This window comes from Priapulus caudatus, unplaced genomic scaffold, assembly GCF_000485595.1.
Source record: "Priapulus caudatus unplaced genomic scaffold, Priapulus_caudatus-5.0.1 Scaffold58, whole genome shotgun sequence".
In the NCBI taxonomy this organism is placed as follows: domain Eukaryota; kingdom Metazoa; phylum Priapulida; class Priapulimorpha; order Priapulimorphida; family Priapulidae; genus Priapulus; species Priapulus caudatus.
This window is the reverse complement of record NW_014577119.1, coordinates 332,704-350,585: the sequence shown is the minus strand read 5'-3', so window position 1 is coordinate 350,585 and position 17,882 is coordinate 332,704. Positions and strand designations below refer to the sequence as shown.

The window sequence follows — 17,882 nt, the reverse complement described above, 5'->3', positions numbered from 1 at the left end:
ACGCGAGACCACCGTGCTGTTCATCCATCCCGACCCGCCTACTGCTGCTTACGGTCTCACACGGGGTCGTGCGGACGAGGGCTCGCGGTGACTGCCGAGTGGTGGAGTTTCGTTCCGACATGTGCGCGAGAGAACATGCCACGGGGTCCACGGGTGGCGATTCCGCACGTGCCCAGCGGTCACCCGACTACACCCAGACCACAACAGTAAAAGAAGGCCGCCCATGTGCGCGAGGTGGAGTGTCTGGTTGGAGCACTGCGAGGCATACTACACCGCCGATGGCGCCCGGAAAGGAAAAACATCGTGAAGCGGACCCCTGGCACGCTGAGCCAGGTCGCGTCACGGCGGCGCGCTTACACCGTTGTAGGGTGGTCATTGGTCCGCGACCACTTGGGAGCCGTGGCGGGATGCGTGGCGGCCGCAGTGATTCGTACGACGGGACAGCGCGGTCGAAGGGTGCTGGGTAGCCTCGCAAACCTTAGCACACACGCTTGAACGAGCTGATTCCCTTGCGTTAATTTGCATGTCGAAGTCGTGCGCGGCTGCCACGACGGTGATATTCTGGGACTTCCGCAAAATACAACATGACATTTTCGCGGCCAGACCCCACTTAACTTAAACCTTAACACAGATATACACACATGCACAGTTAAAGTGACGCATTTTCTCACCCTCAAGTATGACATAATTTCCCCATTTATATGCGGTAAACTAATAATCTTTCCAGTATTACACATGCATTGCTGGTAACTGCCTGCCTCCATCAATAAGCATTACGCATGACGGCTGAAAGCAACTAAAATCATAACAGGCACGAAAAATCACGACGCGGACGGACCGGCTACAGTCAAAGCCATTATAAATTTATTATGCCATACACAGCTACGACAATTAGTTATAACATGCTTGCTAAGTAATAATTTAACGAGAGCACCGATCGAATTTTGCAAATCTCGCCAAATCAGTAAAATATAGGGCCCGCGACAGAGCGTGAATTCAATGCCATGCAGCTTCTCATATAAATTTAACACAGCAGATTATTAGCTAGCAAACTGACAACAGAAAAAACACAACAGACGAGAGGTCCAAGGGAGCAACAAGCTGGTCGCATATCGACGAGCCTATTTTGTGGAACTATTGAGTACTAGAAACGGCACATCTGTGACTGCCAACGCCCGGCTTGACGCAAAGTGGTTCATGCATTCATTTTAATGAAGTAAACATGATATGCACGACTTTTAATTTGACGTGGCTTGTTGATATTTGGCTGTAATCCTTCAATGAATATAACAGTCGGTGATACCACCTTCCATCTGATTTATTCATCCTTAAAATGTCGGCGCACACAATCATAAATAACCCCCTCCCCACCCCACCCAGCTAGCCTGAACACATTCGATACTGGCTTTACTAGTACTCCAATGTTTCCACTCCCTTGAAACTCCCGTTTTTCTCAATTCTCGCTAATACTTTGGCACGTAGAATATATTCAGTGTACTGTATGTGCCTCCACCAGGCTTACCTTATCGGACAGCCTGTTCCAGTTCTCCTGTATCTCAGCCTGCTTCGACTGGATTTGATCTGCATGCTCGGGGTTGACGTCCCTCAGCCTGTCAGCCGTCCCTTGCGAACAAAACTCACTCAGCCCGTGCTTGACCTACAGACACCAGACAACCAGTTAGGCACTGTATTACCACTATTTACGGCAATTTACAGCTACGTAGGACTATATACCATTATGTAGCCCTCTATCTATGTATACCTATTGCTCCTAGCTCTATTTATGTACAGGCTATTTGTAGCTCTAATCTATGCTACAGCTATGCCCTAGCTCTATCTATGTACCAGCGCTAGGTAGCTCTATCTATGTACACGCTATGTAGCTCGTAATCTAGTACAGCTATGTAGCTCTATCATGTACAGCTATGCTAGCTCTTTATATCTATGTACAGCTATGCTACAGCTATGTAAGCTCTATCTATGCTACAGACTGTGAGATCTATCTATGTACAGCTATTGCTAGTCTTATCTATTACAGCTATCGATAAGCTCTATCTATGTACAGGCTATGTAGCATCTGATCTTATTACAGCTATGTAGCGGCTATCTATGTATAGCTATGTAGCCTCTATAACTATGTATAAGCTATGTAGCTCTATCTATGTACAGCCTATGTAGCAGAAGATTATCTAGATAGCTATGTAGCCTCTATCGATGTACAGCTATGTAGTGTCTATCTACTGTACAGCTATGTAGGCTATCTATGTACAGCTATGCTAGGGTCTATCTATGCTACCAGCCTATTGTGCTCGTATCTATGCTACAGCTATGTAGTCTAGTCTGTGTATAGCTATGTACGGCTCTATCTAGTACAGCTATGTAGCTTCTATCTATGTACAGCTATGTAGGTCTATCTTATGTATAGCTATGTAGCCTCCTATCTATGCCTATAGCTATGTAGCGTCTATCAGTATGCTCCCTATTCAAGCTTTATAAGCAGCCTTTATCTCCCTAATAGTATGAGCCAGCTATGTACCTCTATCATAATCTGCTATCTAGCCTAGCTTGCTCCAAGCTCTCTCATCTTATTGCAAAGCCGACCTACTTTTGCTCTTGCATTCTAGTCCTTAGCCCTTAAATCATAGTGGAATACACGAGCTATGTTAGCTCTCTATCTATGTACAGCCCTATGATTTAGGTGCCCATTTCTTCTATTGACTAACTTCTGGTAGCGCTCCTATTCTTTATGCTTGACAGCTATGGTAGCGCGCTCTCTAGTAATGCTTAAGGACCATAGAGTCCTGGTAAGACTGCCGTGATCCTGTACATGACTAAGAGCAGCGTAAATACATCGACGTATATCTAGTATCATTCTTTAATACAGTATGTTAGATCTGTGCTATACGTTGATGTACATTGTTCGGTTCACGACGGCTGATAACTTAGTGTCGTCATTGCCATTGACTTGCCACCGTAAGCATGACACATTTAAGATCGCTCGCGCGGACGTATAGTCAATATTATGGCCCACATGTCGAGCGGAAATGCGAAATGGTCATGCCGAGAAAAAAGACGCCAGAGCTAGGCGTCCACCAGCACGAGCGCTGGTGATTCGAGACGGCGAGCGTCCAAACCGATGGTCGCCACTGACTTGAAGAGGCCCCGCGAGGCGCCGTCGTGCTTACCTTGCAGCGCCTGCACGCCTTCGCTCGAGGTCCTGACGACGTCGTCCGACGACATAGACTGGCCGTCCTTCTCGTTGCATCCACGCCAGCATTGCGTAATATTCGCGTCCGGCGTCGAGACAGTGTGGGCCGCCATCTCTCGAAGCGCTGGATCTCGCAGTAACTGCGCCCAGTGAGTAGCAGCTGCCAAGGAATTGCCGATACACATATGGACAGCACAGGGGCCGCTCTTGGCGGATAGGCAAGTCCGTCTAAAAGGGCGTAGTCCTCTCCAGCTCTCCTGCATGCGTCGCTTCACGCTTCCTAGCAGGATGTAACCACGCGGGGATATGATAGCCGCGGGATACGACGCACAAAGAGATGACACAGAGTTGATGCTAGGGATGAGACGCAGGCCAGTTGACCCAGGCATGAATCCGCACGGTGTTGACGCCCATGCATTTGACGCCCAAGCGGCATAATGCAAGACGACTGACGCAGGCGGATGGACGCAGGGATGACGCCGAAAGCCCGGGAAAGCGTCTCTCCCAACCCGAAAAGTGGCCGAACCGTCCTAAGCGCCTGCGCTGTACAACGCTGGGTTTCGTCTCAGATAGCGCTCCCAGTGCGCGTTACGATCAATAACCCGAAAATTATTTATTCGTAAAAAACATTAACCTTGTGCCAAGTTTTGGGCTTCATATTGGGCGCGAAAATTTCATAAATTACAGTTTCAATTGCGAACCAAAAATTGCTCTTCAGTGTAAAAAATACCAGTTCGAGTCATGAAACTAAGTAATATCTGCCTGTTGTGAATTGTAATTTTAACCTTAGTCTTTGTCTGTGAGATGGGTATGTACTATGTATACAGAACCAACCTGCAGACACCCACCCAGATTAACCCCTCGTTACACTGTTGTTCCTTGACCACCGTGTAGCCACATCGAGACAGCCGAACGCCCAGCGATGTACGTGTGAGCGAGCATATAAAGACTGATCGTGACTTACATTCTTTTTAGTAATATACACGACACAAACCTGCAGATTTAGCGGAAATTGTGAGAGGCTTCCGAACCAAGTAATCTAGAGAATGGCAAGGGTTTGATTCGCGCTACGATGTCTCGTGGCACCTTGAACGGCAGCTGCGTTGATAACACCGAAGCCACACAGCAATCGCCTTATAACACGAATTATGCGCTTAAAATGCACTTGATAGAACATACTCTTTCAAGAATTCCATGACACCAGTGCAAAATTGCACTGCGCTCAAGGGCGACCCGAGTAATCCAACAGAAATTCTAAGGCTATAACAAGAAGGACCCCATTCCTCCGGGGCAGAGCACAGCCCACTTAATCTGGTGTTGTCTGTTTTTTTTCCATTTCCACGAGCCCACCGCGGTACACCAAGTTTCCCACCGCGATTACTTGTTACTTGGGCCCACGTACCTCTTAGAGCGACGCTCAGAACAAAAGCAGTAACGTGACTGCGAACTGCACACCCACCTCCACCGAGACCACCATCTTTCTACCCACAGTGCAAGCCAAGCAATAGTAGACTCCGCGGCTCTGCGTGCCTCACGCCGCATTGACGAGCAACCTTACGTCCTGGGCTTGCGAATCCCTAATTGTACAGAACCCTCTCGGTGCGTCCATGCATCGTCCTTTCTTTCGTAATACCAACCACCCACCTCTAGCCGTCCATCACGCAGGCGCGCGACACCCGCACACAACGCACCAGCCACGGAATCCGCTGCATGCTAGACCCCGTAGAGCCGGAAAAATAACGCCATCCGGGCGCATGGAAAACCAAAATCACAGTTGCCACAGCGCAAGTTGGAGGGTGCCGAGACGAACATTGCCAAGGCCTTTTTATGTTACGGAGAAGACAAAAGGCGCACACGCAACGGTGTATTTATGGGCGAATCTGAGAAGCGGCCGACCTAATCTGGTTCGTCTGTATTTCGCGACACGCATCAGCGGTGAATCCTCTGCTGCCTGAATCACGGGTGTCAATGTCCTTTCAACCATGCTAAACCACCAGAGACATGACATCAAACTACCTAAATCCGCGGGCTGCCCACATCCGGCACGGGCATGCCGTATCTCGCCGACGCGATCTCATAAACTAACTCGGACCGACGCGGTACGCACGTGCACGCCACAGCGCGTGGCACTCTGGCACCCCTCAGCCCTCACACGCCCTCTAAGGCTCGTTGCATCGCCGGTATTCAACGCCCCCCTCCGGACGCCCCCGTGTCACGTTCCACTCGCCCACGTTTCACAGCCTTCTCAGTAGCCCAGCAGGAACTCCTGGGTTTAACAACCGAGTCTGCACAACCCGCCAACACCCAACCCGCACCCAACCAGCCCAACCAAACAACCTTTTGAGCATTCCGGCACAGATGCGTTCACGCAGGTCCTCGTAGTTGCACCAGGTCTTCTGCGAAGTCGTCGAACTTCTTCTGCATTATCTCGACAGATGCCTCCAGCTCGACTCCAAATGGCTCCTCGCGCCGTTCACGTATGCCTCCTGCAACGATGCCAACTGCGCGCCAAATGTTAGGCATGCGTATGTCTACATACGGGTGCATCTACACATACATTTCTGCCCATGCTAAATATGTGCACCTTTACCACTGTCTGCACATTGCTCACCCCTTAGCAAATAGGGCTACTCATCAGAAAAGCAGGTAAATGTTAAACCTGCTATACCAAGGCGTATATTATATATATATACACACCACCACATATATATAGACATACTATAAATGTGTTACATTTACCTCTGACTGGCGACATGAATCAATCAATAATTAATCAATGTGTCACACCGGCATCAGCTCGTGTGAGCGACAGCCCCCGCTGCGCTGGTACGACCCCAAGCGGGGCCGCGGACCGCACGGGCGGCGCTACCTCTGTCGGTGATCCAGTAGAGCCACGTCGCTCACACCTCGCGCACGGTTTACTGCACCAGCTTCCTGTGCCTGCTCCAGCCGCAGCCCCTTCTCTCCTCAGCCTCTCCAGCGCCAGCAGGCCCACAGACGGGTGACAAGCCTCCTCCCAGACGCAACTGCTGCAAGGCCAGATGAGCATGGCCGAGTGCATACAGACCACACCGGCATCGTGTGCGCGCTATAGATGCAGGACGGGGGATAGATGAGATACGCGCTTAGATGCAGGATAGGGATAGATCGAGATCACGCGCCTATAGCATATGGCAGGATCAGGGATAGATGGCAGATACGCCATAGATGCGCCGAGGATAGGGGATAGAATGGAGATACGCGCTATAGATTGCAGGATGGGGGATAGATGTACGGATAGGGATAGATGGTAGCATACGCGCTATAGCATGCAGCATTGGGATAGATGGAGATACCGCTATAGATGCAGATAGGGGATAGATGGCAGATACGCGCTATAGATGCAGCGATAGGGGGATTAGATGCGAGTACGCCGCTATAGATGCCAAGGATGGCGGGATAGATGGCAGCATAAAACCGCCCGTGTTATCAGGATGCAGGATAGGGCGATTAGATGGAGATACGCGCTTATACGATGAGCGATAGGATAGATGCGCAGATTACGCCGCTATAGGATGCAGGCAGTGGGATAGATGGAGATACGCGCATAGGATGCGCAGGATTAGGGATAGATGGCAGCAGTACATGCTATAGTACGCCAGGATAGGGGGCATAATGGCCAGATACGGGTTGCTACTAGTCCATTGTCTCGGGTCGGCGTTGAGCCATTGTGTGCGTGTTCGCTGCAGGCGAGGGACCGCAAGGCGTGGCTGGACGACAGCTACTTCCTGCAGCGCTTCTTCTCGGACTTCCGCGACCTCGTCTCGTGGATCCGCGACATGAAGGCCATCATCTCGGCCGACGAGCTCGCCAAGGATGTCGCCGGCGCCGAGGCCCTGCTGGAGCGCCACGCCGAGCACAAGGTGCGAAGCCATGCAATGTGTGGTAGTAGTAGTGGAAGCGGTAGTAGTAGCGGTAGTAGCAGCAGCAGTAGCAGCACACTAGAGCATTAAGGTGCAAATCCACCCAATGTATAGCAGTAGCAGCAGTAGCAACAGTAGTAGTAGTAATAGAAGTAGCAGTAGCAGTAGCAGCAGCAACAGCAGTAGCAGCAGCAGCAGCAGCAGCAGCAGCAGCAGCAGCAGCAGCAGTAGTAGACTAAAGCGTTGAGGTGCAAAGCCACACAACGTAGTAGTAGACTAGTCTCAAGCAATTAGTGCTGGCAGCGAGTGCTTAGTGACAGGCGATGATTACCAGTAACGATTATCAACTTATCCCAAACTTATTATTACTACTACTACTACTCAGCGGACGCATCCGAGATACAGTTCACAATGCCATGCCATGAATATATGTTTGTCCATCGTCAGTGTCAGCATGTCCGCTATGTCATGCTGGATATTCCTTGCAATGCAGCCAATGTAGTTCAGTGGCCATCTTCCTCTGGTTGTGCAAGGCAGTCTCAAGCAGATCAGACTTATTATTAACCCATAGCGATTTGAGATAGCGACGAGCCTCAGCATGTGGTGAGCAGCCGCGCAACATTTGCATATTCAGGCGATAATCGAAGTCAGCGGAAACGATCCTTTCAGCGCACACTCCGACTGCCATGTTATTTTATTTTTTTCAAAACTAACAAACAAACGATAGCCGCGAGTGTGGGCAGGCAGGCAGCGATTGGCGACGCCAGAGATGCCAACCACTACGATTTATCCGTATTTTATACGAATTTCTATTCCTTTTCACCACTACGACCAGTTTGTATCAAACTACGAATTTCACTGTGATCGAAATTATTTATTTTTTTTTCAATTATTGCCATTTTTTTGTCAATTTATTGTCATTTTTGACCTTCAGAATGCAGGAAATTGCATCTCATAATCAAAAATTTTTCCGGGGGGCATGTCGGACCCCCCTAGCAAACTCTGGTCACTACGTGACCCTCGAACTACTAATTTGATGGCCAGAAACTACAGATTGCTTCAAATATGTGTAGGCATCTCTGCGATGCCGTCGAGCCGTGGCTTGATGCGTCTCTCTCTCTGTCTGCAGGGAGAGATTGACGCGCGGGAGGACAGCTACCAGGCGACGGTGGAGTCCGGCGACAAGCTGCTGGAGCTGGGACAGAACGTCGACGACGTTCGTGAGAAGCTCGTCGTGCTCGCCAACGAGAAGGACTCGCTGCTCACGTTGTGGGAGGAGCGGCGCATCCTCTACGAGCAGTGCATGGACCTGCAGCTGTTCTACCGCGACACCGAGCAGGCCGACACCTGGATGGCCAAGCAGGAGGTGAGCAGCGCCCCCTACTGGCGTGCACACGAGGGTGGTCACAGGGTGGGGTGCAGGGGAAAAATTTCTTTTTTGTCACGGGAGCTCCTTTTCAAAAGTCTGTGGGGGAAATAATTCTCGCCAAAAATTTTACGGGAGCTATTTTGAGCCTCACGGGAGCGATTTCGGATGTTTGAAGAGCTCATCGCTCATCGCTCCCGTGTATTTTTTACCCTGGTGGCGTGTGTGTGTGTGTGTGTGTGTGTAGGGGAGGGGCATCTGTGCCGGAATGCTCAAAAGGTTGTTTGGTTGGGCTGGTTGGGTGCGGGTTGGGTGTTGGCGGGTTGTGCAGACTCGGTTGTTAAACCCAGGAGTTCCTGCTGGGCTACTGAGAAGGCTGTGAAACGTGGGCGAGTGGAACGTGACACGGGGGCGTCCGGAGGGGGGCGTTGAATACCGGCGATGCAACGAGCCTTAGAGGGCGTGTGAGGGCTGAGGGGTGCCAGAGTGCCACGCGCTGTGGCGTGCACGTGCGTACCGCGTCGGTCCGAGTTAGTTTATGAGATCGCGTCGGCGAGATACGGCATGCCCGTGCCGGATGTGGGCAGCCCGCGGATTTAGGTAGTTTGATGTCATGTCTCTGGTGGTTTAGCATGGTTGAAAGGACATTGACACCCGTGATTCAGGCAGCAGAGGATTCACCGCTGATGCGTGTCGCGAAATACAGACGAACCAGATTAGGTCGGCCGCTTCTCAGATTCGCCCATAAATACACCGTTGCGTGTGCGCCTTTTGTCTTCTCCGTAACATAAAAAGGCCTTGGCAATGTTCGTCTCGGCACCCTCCAACTTGCGCTGTGGCAACTGTGATTTTGGTTTTCCATGCGCCCGGATGGCGTTATTTTTCCGGCTCTACGGGGTCTAGCATGCAGCGGATTCCGTGGCTGGTGCGTTGTGTGCGGGTGTCGCGCGCCTGCGTGATGGACGGCTAGAGGTGGGTGGTTGGTATTACGAAAGAAAGGACGATGCATGGACGCACCGAGAGGGTTCTGTACAATTAGGGATTCGCAAGCCCAGGACGTAAGGTTGCTCGTCAATGCGGCGTGAGGCACGCAGAGCCGCGGAGTCTACTATTGCTTGGCTTGCACTGTGGGTAGAAAGATGGTGGTCTCGGTGGAGGTGGGTGTGCAGTTCGCAGTCACGTTACTGCTTTTGTTCTGAGCGTCGCTCTAAGAGGTACGTGGGCCCAAGTAACAAGTAATCGCGGTGGGAAACTTGGTGTACCGCGGTGGGCTCGTGGAAATGGAAAAAAAACAGACAACACCAGATTAAGTGGGCTGTGCTCTGCCCCGGAGGAATGGGGTCCTTCTTGTTATAGCCTTAGAATTTCTGTTGGATTACTCGGGTCGCCCTTGAGCGCAGTGCAATTTTGCACTGGTGTCATGGAATTCTTGAAAGAGTATGTTCTATCAAGTGCATTTTAAGCGCATAATTCGTGTTATAAGGCGATTGCTGTGTGGCTTCGGTGTTATCAACGCAGCTGCCGTTCAAGGTGCCACGAGACATCGTAGCGCGAATCAAACCCTTGCCATTCTCTAGATTACTTGGTTCGGAAGCCTCTCACAATTTCCGCTAAATCTGCAGGTTTGTGTCGTGTATATTACTAAAAAGAATGTAAGTCACGATCAGTCTTTATATGCTCGCTCACACGTACATCGCTGGGCGTTCGGCTGTCTCGATGTGGCTACACGGTGGTCAAGGAACAACAGTGTAACGAGGGGTTAATCTGGGTGGGTGTCTGCAGGTTGGTTCTGTATACATAGTACATACCCATCTCACAGACAAAGACTAAGGTTAAAATTACAATTCACAACAGGCAGATATTACTTAGTTTCATGACTCGAACTGGTATTTTTTACACTGAAGAGCAATTTTTGGTTCGCAATTGAAACTGTAATTTATGAAATTTTCGCGCCCAATATGAAGCCCAAAACTTGGCACAAGGTTAATGTTTTTTACGAATAAATAATTTTCGGGTTATTGATCGTAACGCGCACTGGGAGCGCTATCTGAGACGAAACCCAGCGTTGTACAGCGCAGGCGCTTAGGACGGTTCGGCCACTTTTCGGGTTGGGAGAGACGCTTTCCCGGGCTTTCGGCGTCATCCCTGCGTCCATCCGCCTGCGTCAGTCGTCTTGCATTATGCCGCTTGGGCGTCAAATGCATGGGCGTCAACACCGTGCGGATTCATGCCTGGGTCAACTGGCCTGCGTCTCATCCCTAGCATCAACTCTGTGTCATCTCTTTGTGCGTCGTATCCCGCGGCTATCATATCCCCGCGTGGTTACATCCTGCTAGGAAGCGTGAAGCGACGCATGCAGGAGAGCTGGAGAGGACTACGCCCTTTTAGACGGACTTGCCTATCCGCCAAGAGCGGCCCCTGTGCTGTCCATATGTGTATCGGCAATTCCTTGGCAGCTGCTACTCACTGGGCGCAGTTACTGCGAGATCCAGCGCTTCGAGAGATGGCGGCCCACACTGTCTCGACGCCGGACGCGAATATTACGCAATGCTGGCGTGGATGCAACGAGAAGGACGGCCAGTCTATGTCGTCGGACGACGTCGTCAGGACCTCGAGCGAAGGCGTGCAGGCGCTGCAAGGTAAGCACGACGGCGCCTCGCGGGGCCTCTTCAAGTCAGTGGCGACCATCGGTTTGGACGCTCGCCGTCTCGAATCACCAGCGCTCGTGCTGGTGGACGCCTAGCTCTGGCGTCTTTTTTCTCGGCATGACCATTTCGCATTTCCGCTCGACATGTGGGCCATAATATTGACTATACGTCCGCGCGAGCGATCTTAAATGTGTCATGCTTACGGTGGCAAGTCAATGGCAATGACGACACTAAGTTATCAGCCGTCGTGAACCGAACAATGTACATCAACGTATAGCACAGATCTAACATACTGTATTAAAGAATGATACTAGATATACGTCGATGTATTTACGCTGCTCTTAGTCATGTACAGGATCACGGCAGTCTTACCAGGACTCTATGGTCCTTAAGCATTACTAGAGAGCGCGCTACCATAGCTGTCAAGCATAAAGAATAGGAGCGCTACCAGAAGTTAGTCAATAGAAGAAATGGGCACCTAAATCATAGGGCTGTACATAGATAGAGAGCTAACATAGCTCGTGTATTCCACTATGATTTAAGGGCTAAGGACTAGAATGCAAGAGCAAAAGTAGGTCGGCTTTGCAATAAGATGAGAGAGCTTGGAGCAAGCTAGGCTAGATAGCAGATTATGATAGAGGTACATAGCTGGCTCATACTATTAGGGAGATAAAGGCTGCTTATAAAGCTTGAATAGGGAGCATACTGATAGACGCTACATAGCTATAGGCATAGATAGGAGGCTACATAGCTATACATAAGATAGACCTACATAGCTGTACATAGATAGAAGCTACATAGCTGTACTAGATAGAGCCGTACATAGCTATACACAGACTAGACTACATAGCTGTAGCATAGATACGAGCACAATAGGCTGGTAGCATAGATAGACCCTAGCATAGCTGTACATAGATAGCCTACATAGCTGTACAGTAGATAGACACTACATAGCTGTACATCGATAGAGGCTACATAGCTATCTAGATAATCTTCTGCTACATAGGCTGTACATAGATAGAGCTACATAGCTTATACATAGTTATAGAGGCTACATAGCTATACATAGATAGCCGCTACATAGCTGTAATAAGATCAGATGCTACATAGCCTGTACATAGATAGAGCTTATCGATAGCTGTAATAGATAAGACTAGCAATAGCTGTACATAGATAGATCTCACAGTCTGTAGCATAGATAGAGCTTACATAGCTGTAGCATAGCTGTACATAGATATAAAGAGCTAGCATAGCTGTACATGATAGAGCTACATAGCTGTACTAGATTACGAGCTACATAGCGTGTACATAGATAGAGCTACCTAGCGCTGGTACATAGATAGAGCTAGGGCATAGCTGTAGCATAGATTAGAGCTACAAATAGCCTGTACATAAATAGAGCTAGGAGCAATAGGTATACATAGATAGAGGGCTACAGTAATGGTATTAGTCCTACCGTAGCTGTAAATTGGCGTAAATAGTGGGGTGAATGCAGGTGCCTAACTGGTTGTCTGGTGTCTGTAGGTCAAGCACGGGCTGAGTGAGTTTTGTTCGCAAGGGACGGCTGACGAGGCTGAGGGACGTCAACACCCGAGCATGCAGATCAGATCGCAGTCGAAGGGCAGGCTGAGATAGCAGGCAGAACTGGAAACAGGCTGTCGCGATACAGGTAAGCCTGGGTGGGAGGCACATTACAGTACACTGGAATATATTCTAAGCCGTGCCAAAGTATTAGGCGGGAATTGTGAGAAAAACGGGAGTTTCATAACAGGGAGTGGAAACATTGGAGTACTCAGTAAAAGGCCAGCTATCTGAATGTGTTCAGGCTAGCTGGGTGGGGTGGGGAGGGGGTTATTTATGATTGTGTGCGCCGACATTTTAAGGATGAATAAATCAGATGGAAGGTGGTATCACCGACTGTTATATTCATTGAAGGATTACAGCCAAATATCAACAAGCCACGTCAAATTAAAAGTCGTGCATATCATGTTTACTTCATTAAAATGAATGCATGAACCACTTTGCGTCAAGCCGGGCGTTGGCAGTCACAGATGTGCCGTTTCTAGTACTCAATAGTTCCACAAAATAGGCTCGTCGATATGCGACCAGCTTGTTGCTCCCTTGGACCTCTCGTCTGTTGTGTTTTTTCTGTTGTCAGTTTGCTAGCTAGATAATCTGCTGTGTTAAATTTATATGAGGAAGCTGCATGGCATTGAATTCACGCTCTGTCGCGGGCCCTATATTTTACTGATTTGGCGAGATTTGCAAAATTCGATCGGTGCTCTCGTTAAATTATTACTTAGCAAGCATGTTATAACTAATTGTCGTAGCTGTGTATGGCATAATAAATTTATAATGGCTTTGACTGTAGCCGGTCCGTCCGCGTCGTGATTTTTCGTGCCTGTTATGATTTTAGTTGCTTTCAGCCGTCATGCGTAATGCTTATTGATGGAGGCAGGCAGTTACCAGCAATGCATGTGTAATACTGGAAAGATTATTAGTTTACCGCATATAAATGGGGAAATTATGTCATACTTGAGGGTGAGAAAATGCGTCACTTTAACTGTGCATGTGTGTATATCTGTGTTAAGGTTTAAGTTAAGTGGGGTCTGGCCGCGAAAATGTCATGTTGTATTTTGCGGAAGTCCCAGAATATCACCGTCGTGGCAGCCGCGCACGACTTCGACATGCAAATTAACGCAAGGGAATCAGCTCGTTCAAGCGTGTGTGCTAAGGTTTGCGAGGCTACCCAGCACCCTTCGACCGCGCTGTCCCGTCGTACGAATCACTGCGGCCGCCACGCATCCCGCCACGGCTCCCAAGTGGTCGCGGACCAATGACCACCCTACAACGGTGTAAGCGCGCCGCCGTGACGCGACCTGGCTCAGCGTGCCAGGGGTCCGCTTCACGATGTTTTTCCTTTCCGGGCGCCATCGGCGGTGTAGTATGCCTCGCAGTGCTCCAACCAGACACTCCACCTCGCGCACATGGGCGGCCTTCTTTTACTGTTGTGGTCTGGGTGTAGTCGGGTGACCGCTGGGCACGTGCGGAATCGCCACCCGTGGACCCCGTGGCATGTTCTCTCGCGCACATGTCGGAACGAAACTCCACCACTCGGCAGTCACCGCGAGCCCTCGTCCGCACGACCCCGTGTGAGACCGTAAGCAGCAGTAGGCGGGTCGGGATGGATGAACAGCACGGTGGTCTCGCGTTTGTCGCACACCGGTGGTGGTCTGTATGCGTCGGCAACGCTCTCTTCTTGCAGATGCGTCTGGAGGAGCTTCACCGTCTGTGGGCGCTGCTGCTGGAGAGGCTGAGAGAGAAGGGGCTGCGGCTGGAGCAGGCACAGAAGCTGGTGCAGTACCTGCGCGAGTGTGACGACGTGCTCTACTGGATCACCGACAAGGTACGCCGCCGTCGGTCGCCGGCCCCGCGAGCGGTCTACAGCGCGACGGGGGCTGTCGCTCACACGAGCTGATGCCGTGTGACACATTGATTAATTATTGATTTTCATGTCCACAAGTCGGAGTAAATGTAACACATTTATATATGTCTATATATATGTGTGTGTATATATATATATATACGCATTACAGCAGGTTTTAACATTTACCTGTTTTTCTGATGAGGTAGCTCTATTTGTAAGGGGTGCAATTGCAGACAGGGTAAAGGTGCACATATTACATGCAGAAATGTATGTGTAGATGCACCGTATGTAGTCATACGCATGCTAACATTGCGCGCGCGTCGTTGCAGGAGGCATACGTGACGGCCGAGGAGTTTGGAGTCGACCTGGAGCACGTCGAGATAATGCAGAAGAAGTTCGACGACTTCCAGAAGGACCTGGTCAACTACGAGGACCGCGTGAACGAGGTGAACCAGACCGGCGAGAAGCTGATCCAGGACGGACACCCGGAGGATGATACCATCAACAACAAGAAGCAGGTGAGTGGGAAGCCGTTTTACGTTCCGCTGTTCTGTTTACCCGTATGGCGTGATTGAGGTTATTTTTAACATTTTGAAGCTCCCTTTGCCGTTTGTTCTTAGATGATAAAAAGATTGCAAATCGGAAGTATTGTAGTCAGTTTCATGAGACTCTACACAGTGCAAATGACTACAGTACTTGTTATTTGCACTTCTATTTAAAACCATCAAATTAATTCACTGTCAATTTAATTTACCTCCCTCTCACCACCAGTTAATTGCATAACCATATTAATTGCACCTTTGTCACCACTAATTTAATTGCCCCTCTTTCACCGCCAATTCAATAGCACCTCTAGAGCCGCCAAGTGATTAATTCACTTATGTCGCCACCACATTAATTGAACCAGCAACCCACTACACTTATGGGAATGTCCTCTGAGCTGCCTACGTAATGGCTTACGGTGGCAGTAATTATTCGAAGGCTTTGCTAACTCTGTGTGAAGCTCGGCCGCGAAGCCGTGTGTAGCGCCCCGCGCGCCCCTTAACTAGCAATAACCGCCGGCGTCTCTTCCAGTCGCCACTCGACGACCGCAAGGGCAAGCTGGCCGACTCGATCCGCGTGCAGCAGCTGTTCAGGGACATCGAGGACGAGGAGGCGTGGATTCGCGAGAAGGAGCCGATCGCAGCGTCGACCAACCGCGGCCGCGACCTCATCGGCGTGCAGAACCTGCAGGTGAGAGCGTAGACTGTCGTCGCGCGGACCGACGCCCAGCGTCCGGTCCTAGACCCTCATCGATGTCGTCAGTCTAGCGCGTTTTTTTAGTTGTCAGTTAAATTTTGGGGTTATTGGTCGTGCTGGATGTCGATGTTTTGTGTTTTGAAATTTCACTGTTTGATGTTTACGAGAATTGTACAAAAGAAGTGGTGCTGCTTGATACTACTTGGGTTGTGTTGAGCTAATAGCAATCTACTTCAACTTTTGGAATTATTTTCCACTTTAATTTTTGTGAGTTGAATCCATGCTGCGAACCGATTTCGCTGTTCCATGTGGGAATTCTGTAGAAAACAATCTATTCGCGGTGCTGCTAGACACTAGTACCTTGTAGACCGGCGTTGCTTGGCATCGATAACTGTAATGCTCACGGCACGCGTGGCTCTGCGTGGCTTGCAGAAGAAGCACCAGGCCCTGCTGGCGGAGATCGGGGGCCACGAGAACAACGTGCAGGACGTCTGTGAGCAGGGACAGCAGATGATCAACGAGGGACACTTTGCCGCCGAGGACATCTCGACCAAGGTCAACGGCCTCGTCGACAAGTGGCAGCAGCTGAAGGTCAGTCGGAAGGTCTCGACAAATTCTCGGGTCGCGTGAAACGTATGTTGTACAAACCGTGCAAGCGCGTTTTGTTACGAATTTTAATTTTTTATAGGTTTTCCATTGCTTGCTCTTATCCAGTGCTAACGTGGGTGTGCGGGATTTGGTTAGGCAGAGTGGTTGTATAGGGTGGAAGACGTCATGTGTAACTGTTGTTTCCCGTATGGTGTATGTGATGGATGGAGCAGTGTTTACTGAGTATGCCATTGTGCGTTACAGGATAAGGCTGGGCAGAGGGAGCAGGATCTGCAGGACTCCCTGGAGGCACACCAGTACTTTGCCGACGCGAATGAAGCCGAGTCCTGGATGAGGGAGAAGGAGCCCCTGGTGGCCAACATCGACTACGGCAAGGACGAGGACTCGGCTGAGGTGCGTGCAGACGCTAGTGTCGTGTCTCCTCCAATAGGTGGCAGCACGTTTGCTGATCACAATGGCATTCTGCTCATGTGTCAGGAAATTATTATCTTTGTTTTATGCATATCTCAAGAGGTTATTTTATTGTGCTTGTATGTATACTGGTTTTATTTCCCCAAATAACAGATATGTTGCATCGCGTGAGGTAAAACACAGTTGCACACCACATATTTAATCATGAGTTGAATAAATACAGCAATGGTCTGTTTAATGTGAAGTGGCGATCTAACACTCTGTGTCAGTTATTCTGTCCGTTAACTGGTCCAATTTTTATGATTGCCAAAGTAAATTACCAGTTTATTATACTAGGCAGCTAGTGGAGCACTTTCACATGCTGTTATACCGGCTGGTTACAGTTCCATTTCGTAAAAATGCATGTTATGAATGTTTGGTTTCTACCTGAGAGTATCATTTTCCCCTAAGGCAGTGGGAAAATGGGTAAATAACCCTACCTAACAGATGGAATTGAGTTTACAATATCAGATTGTAGTGTAAGCGGTCAATTGTAAGAAGGGATTCAACAGATTTCTCGGATCAATTTTGTTTCCTCAGTGGCACCTAGATTTTATTATCCTAGTTCTGTTAGATGCCATGCGTGATGCACGCATGCTTGGGCGGTATTTATTATCCTAGTAGTGTAGGTTTATTAGCAGAAATGGTAATGATCATTCCCAACTAACCAATTGATTGTGCATTCGTGGGTTTATTATGCATATACATGGATTTACTGATATGCTGATAAGTGAATTGACTGCTGGTATGTGGACTGACTGCTGATGTGTGGATGAATTGCGTACATATGTGGATTAAATACACACCCACGTACACATACATACAATCAACAACAACAATACATACAACAACAACATATACACAACAACAACATACACACAACAACTACATACATACAACAACAATACATACAACAACAACTACATACATACAATCAACAACAATACACACAACAACTACATACATACAACAACAATACATACAATATTATGTAGACTAATTGCCCAGATATGCGCAATAGTTACACACACGT

The 17,882-nt window shown here is 49.3% G+C and overlaps 1 protein-coding gene across 1 annotated transcript in view; it reads left to right on the top strand.

Moving 5' to 3' along the window:
• The window catches only part of LOC106821062 (spectrin alpha chain, non-erythrocytic 1-like), a 79,600-nt gene that overhangs the window by 22,393 nt on the left and 39,325 nt on the right, over window positions 1–17,882 (top strand). Inside the window, exons 6-15 of the mRNA XM_014825703.1 lie at window positions 6,937–7,110; window positions 8,240–8,476; window positions 9,612–9,690; window positions 10,933–11,115; window positions 13,723–13,859; window positions 14,390–14,530; window positions 14,881–15,069; window positions 15,626–15,784; window positions 16,223–16,381; window positions 16,643–16,792. Coding sequence (XP_014681189.1) covers window positions 6,937–7,110; window positions 8,240–8,476; window positions 9,612–9,690; window positions 10,933–11,115; window positions 13,723–13,859; window positions 14,390–14,530; window positions 14,881–15,069; window positions 15,626–15,784; window positions 16,223–16,381; window positions 16,643–16,792 — 1,608 coding nt within the window. The remainder of the gene's footprint in view (window positions 1–6,936; window positions 7,111–8,239; window positions 8,477–9,611; window positions 9,691–10,932; window positions 11,116–13,722; window positions 13,860–14,389; window positions 14,531–14,880; window positions 15,070–15,625; window positions 15,785–16,222; window positions 16,382–16,642; window positions 16,793–17,882) is intronic.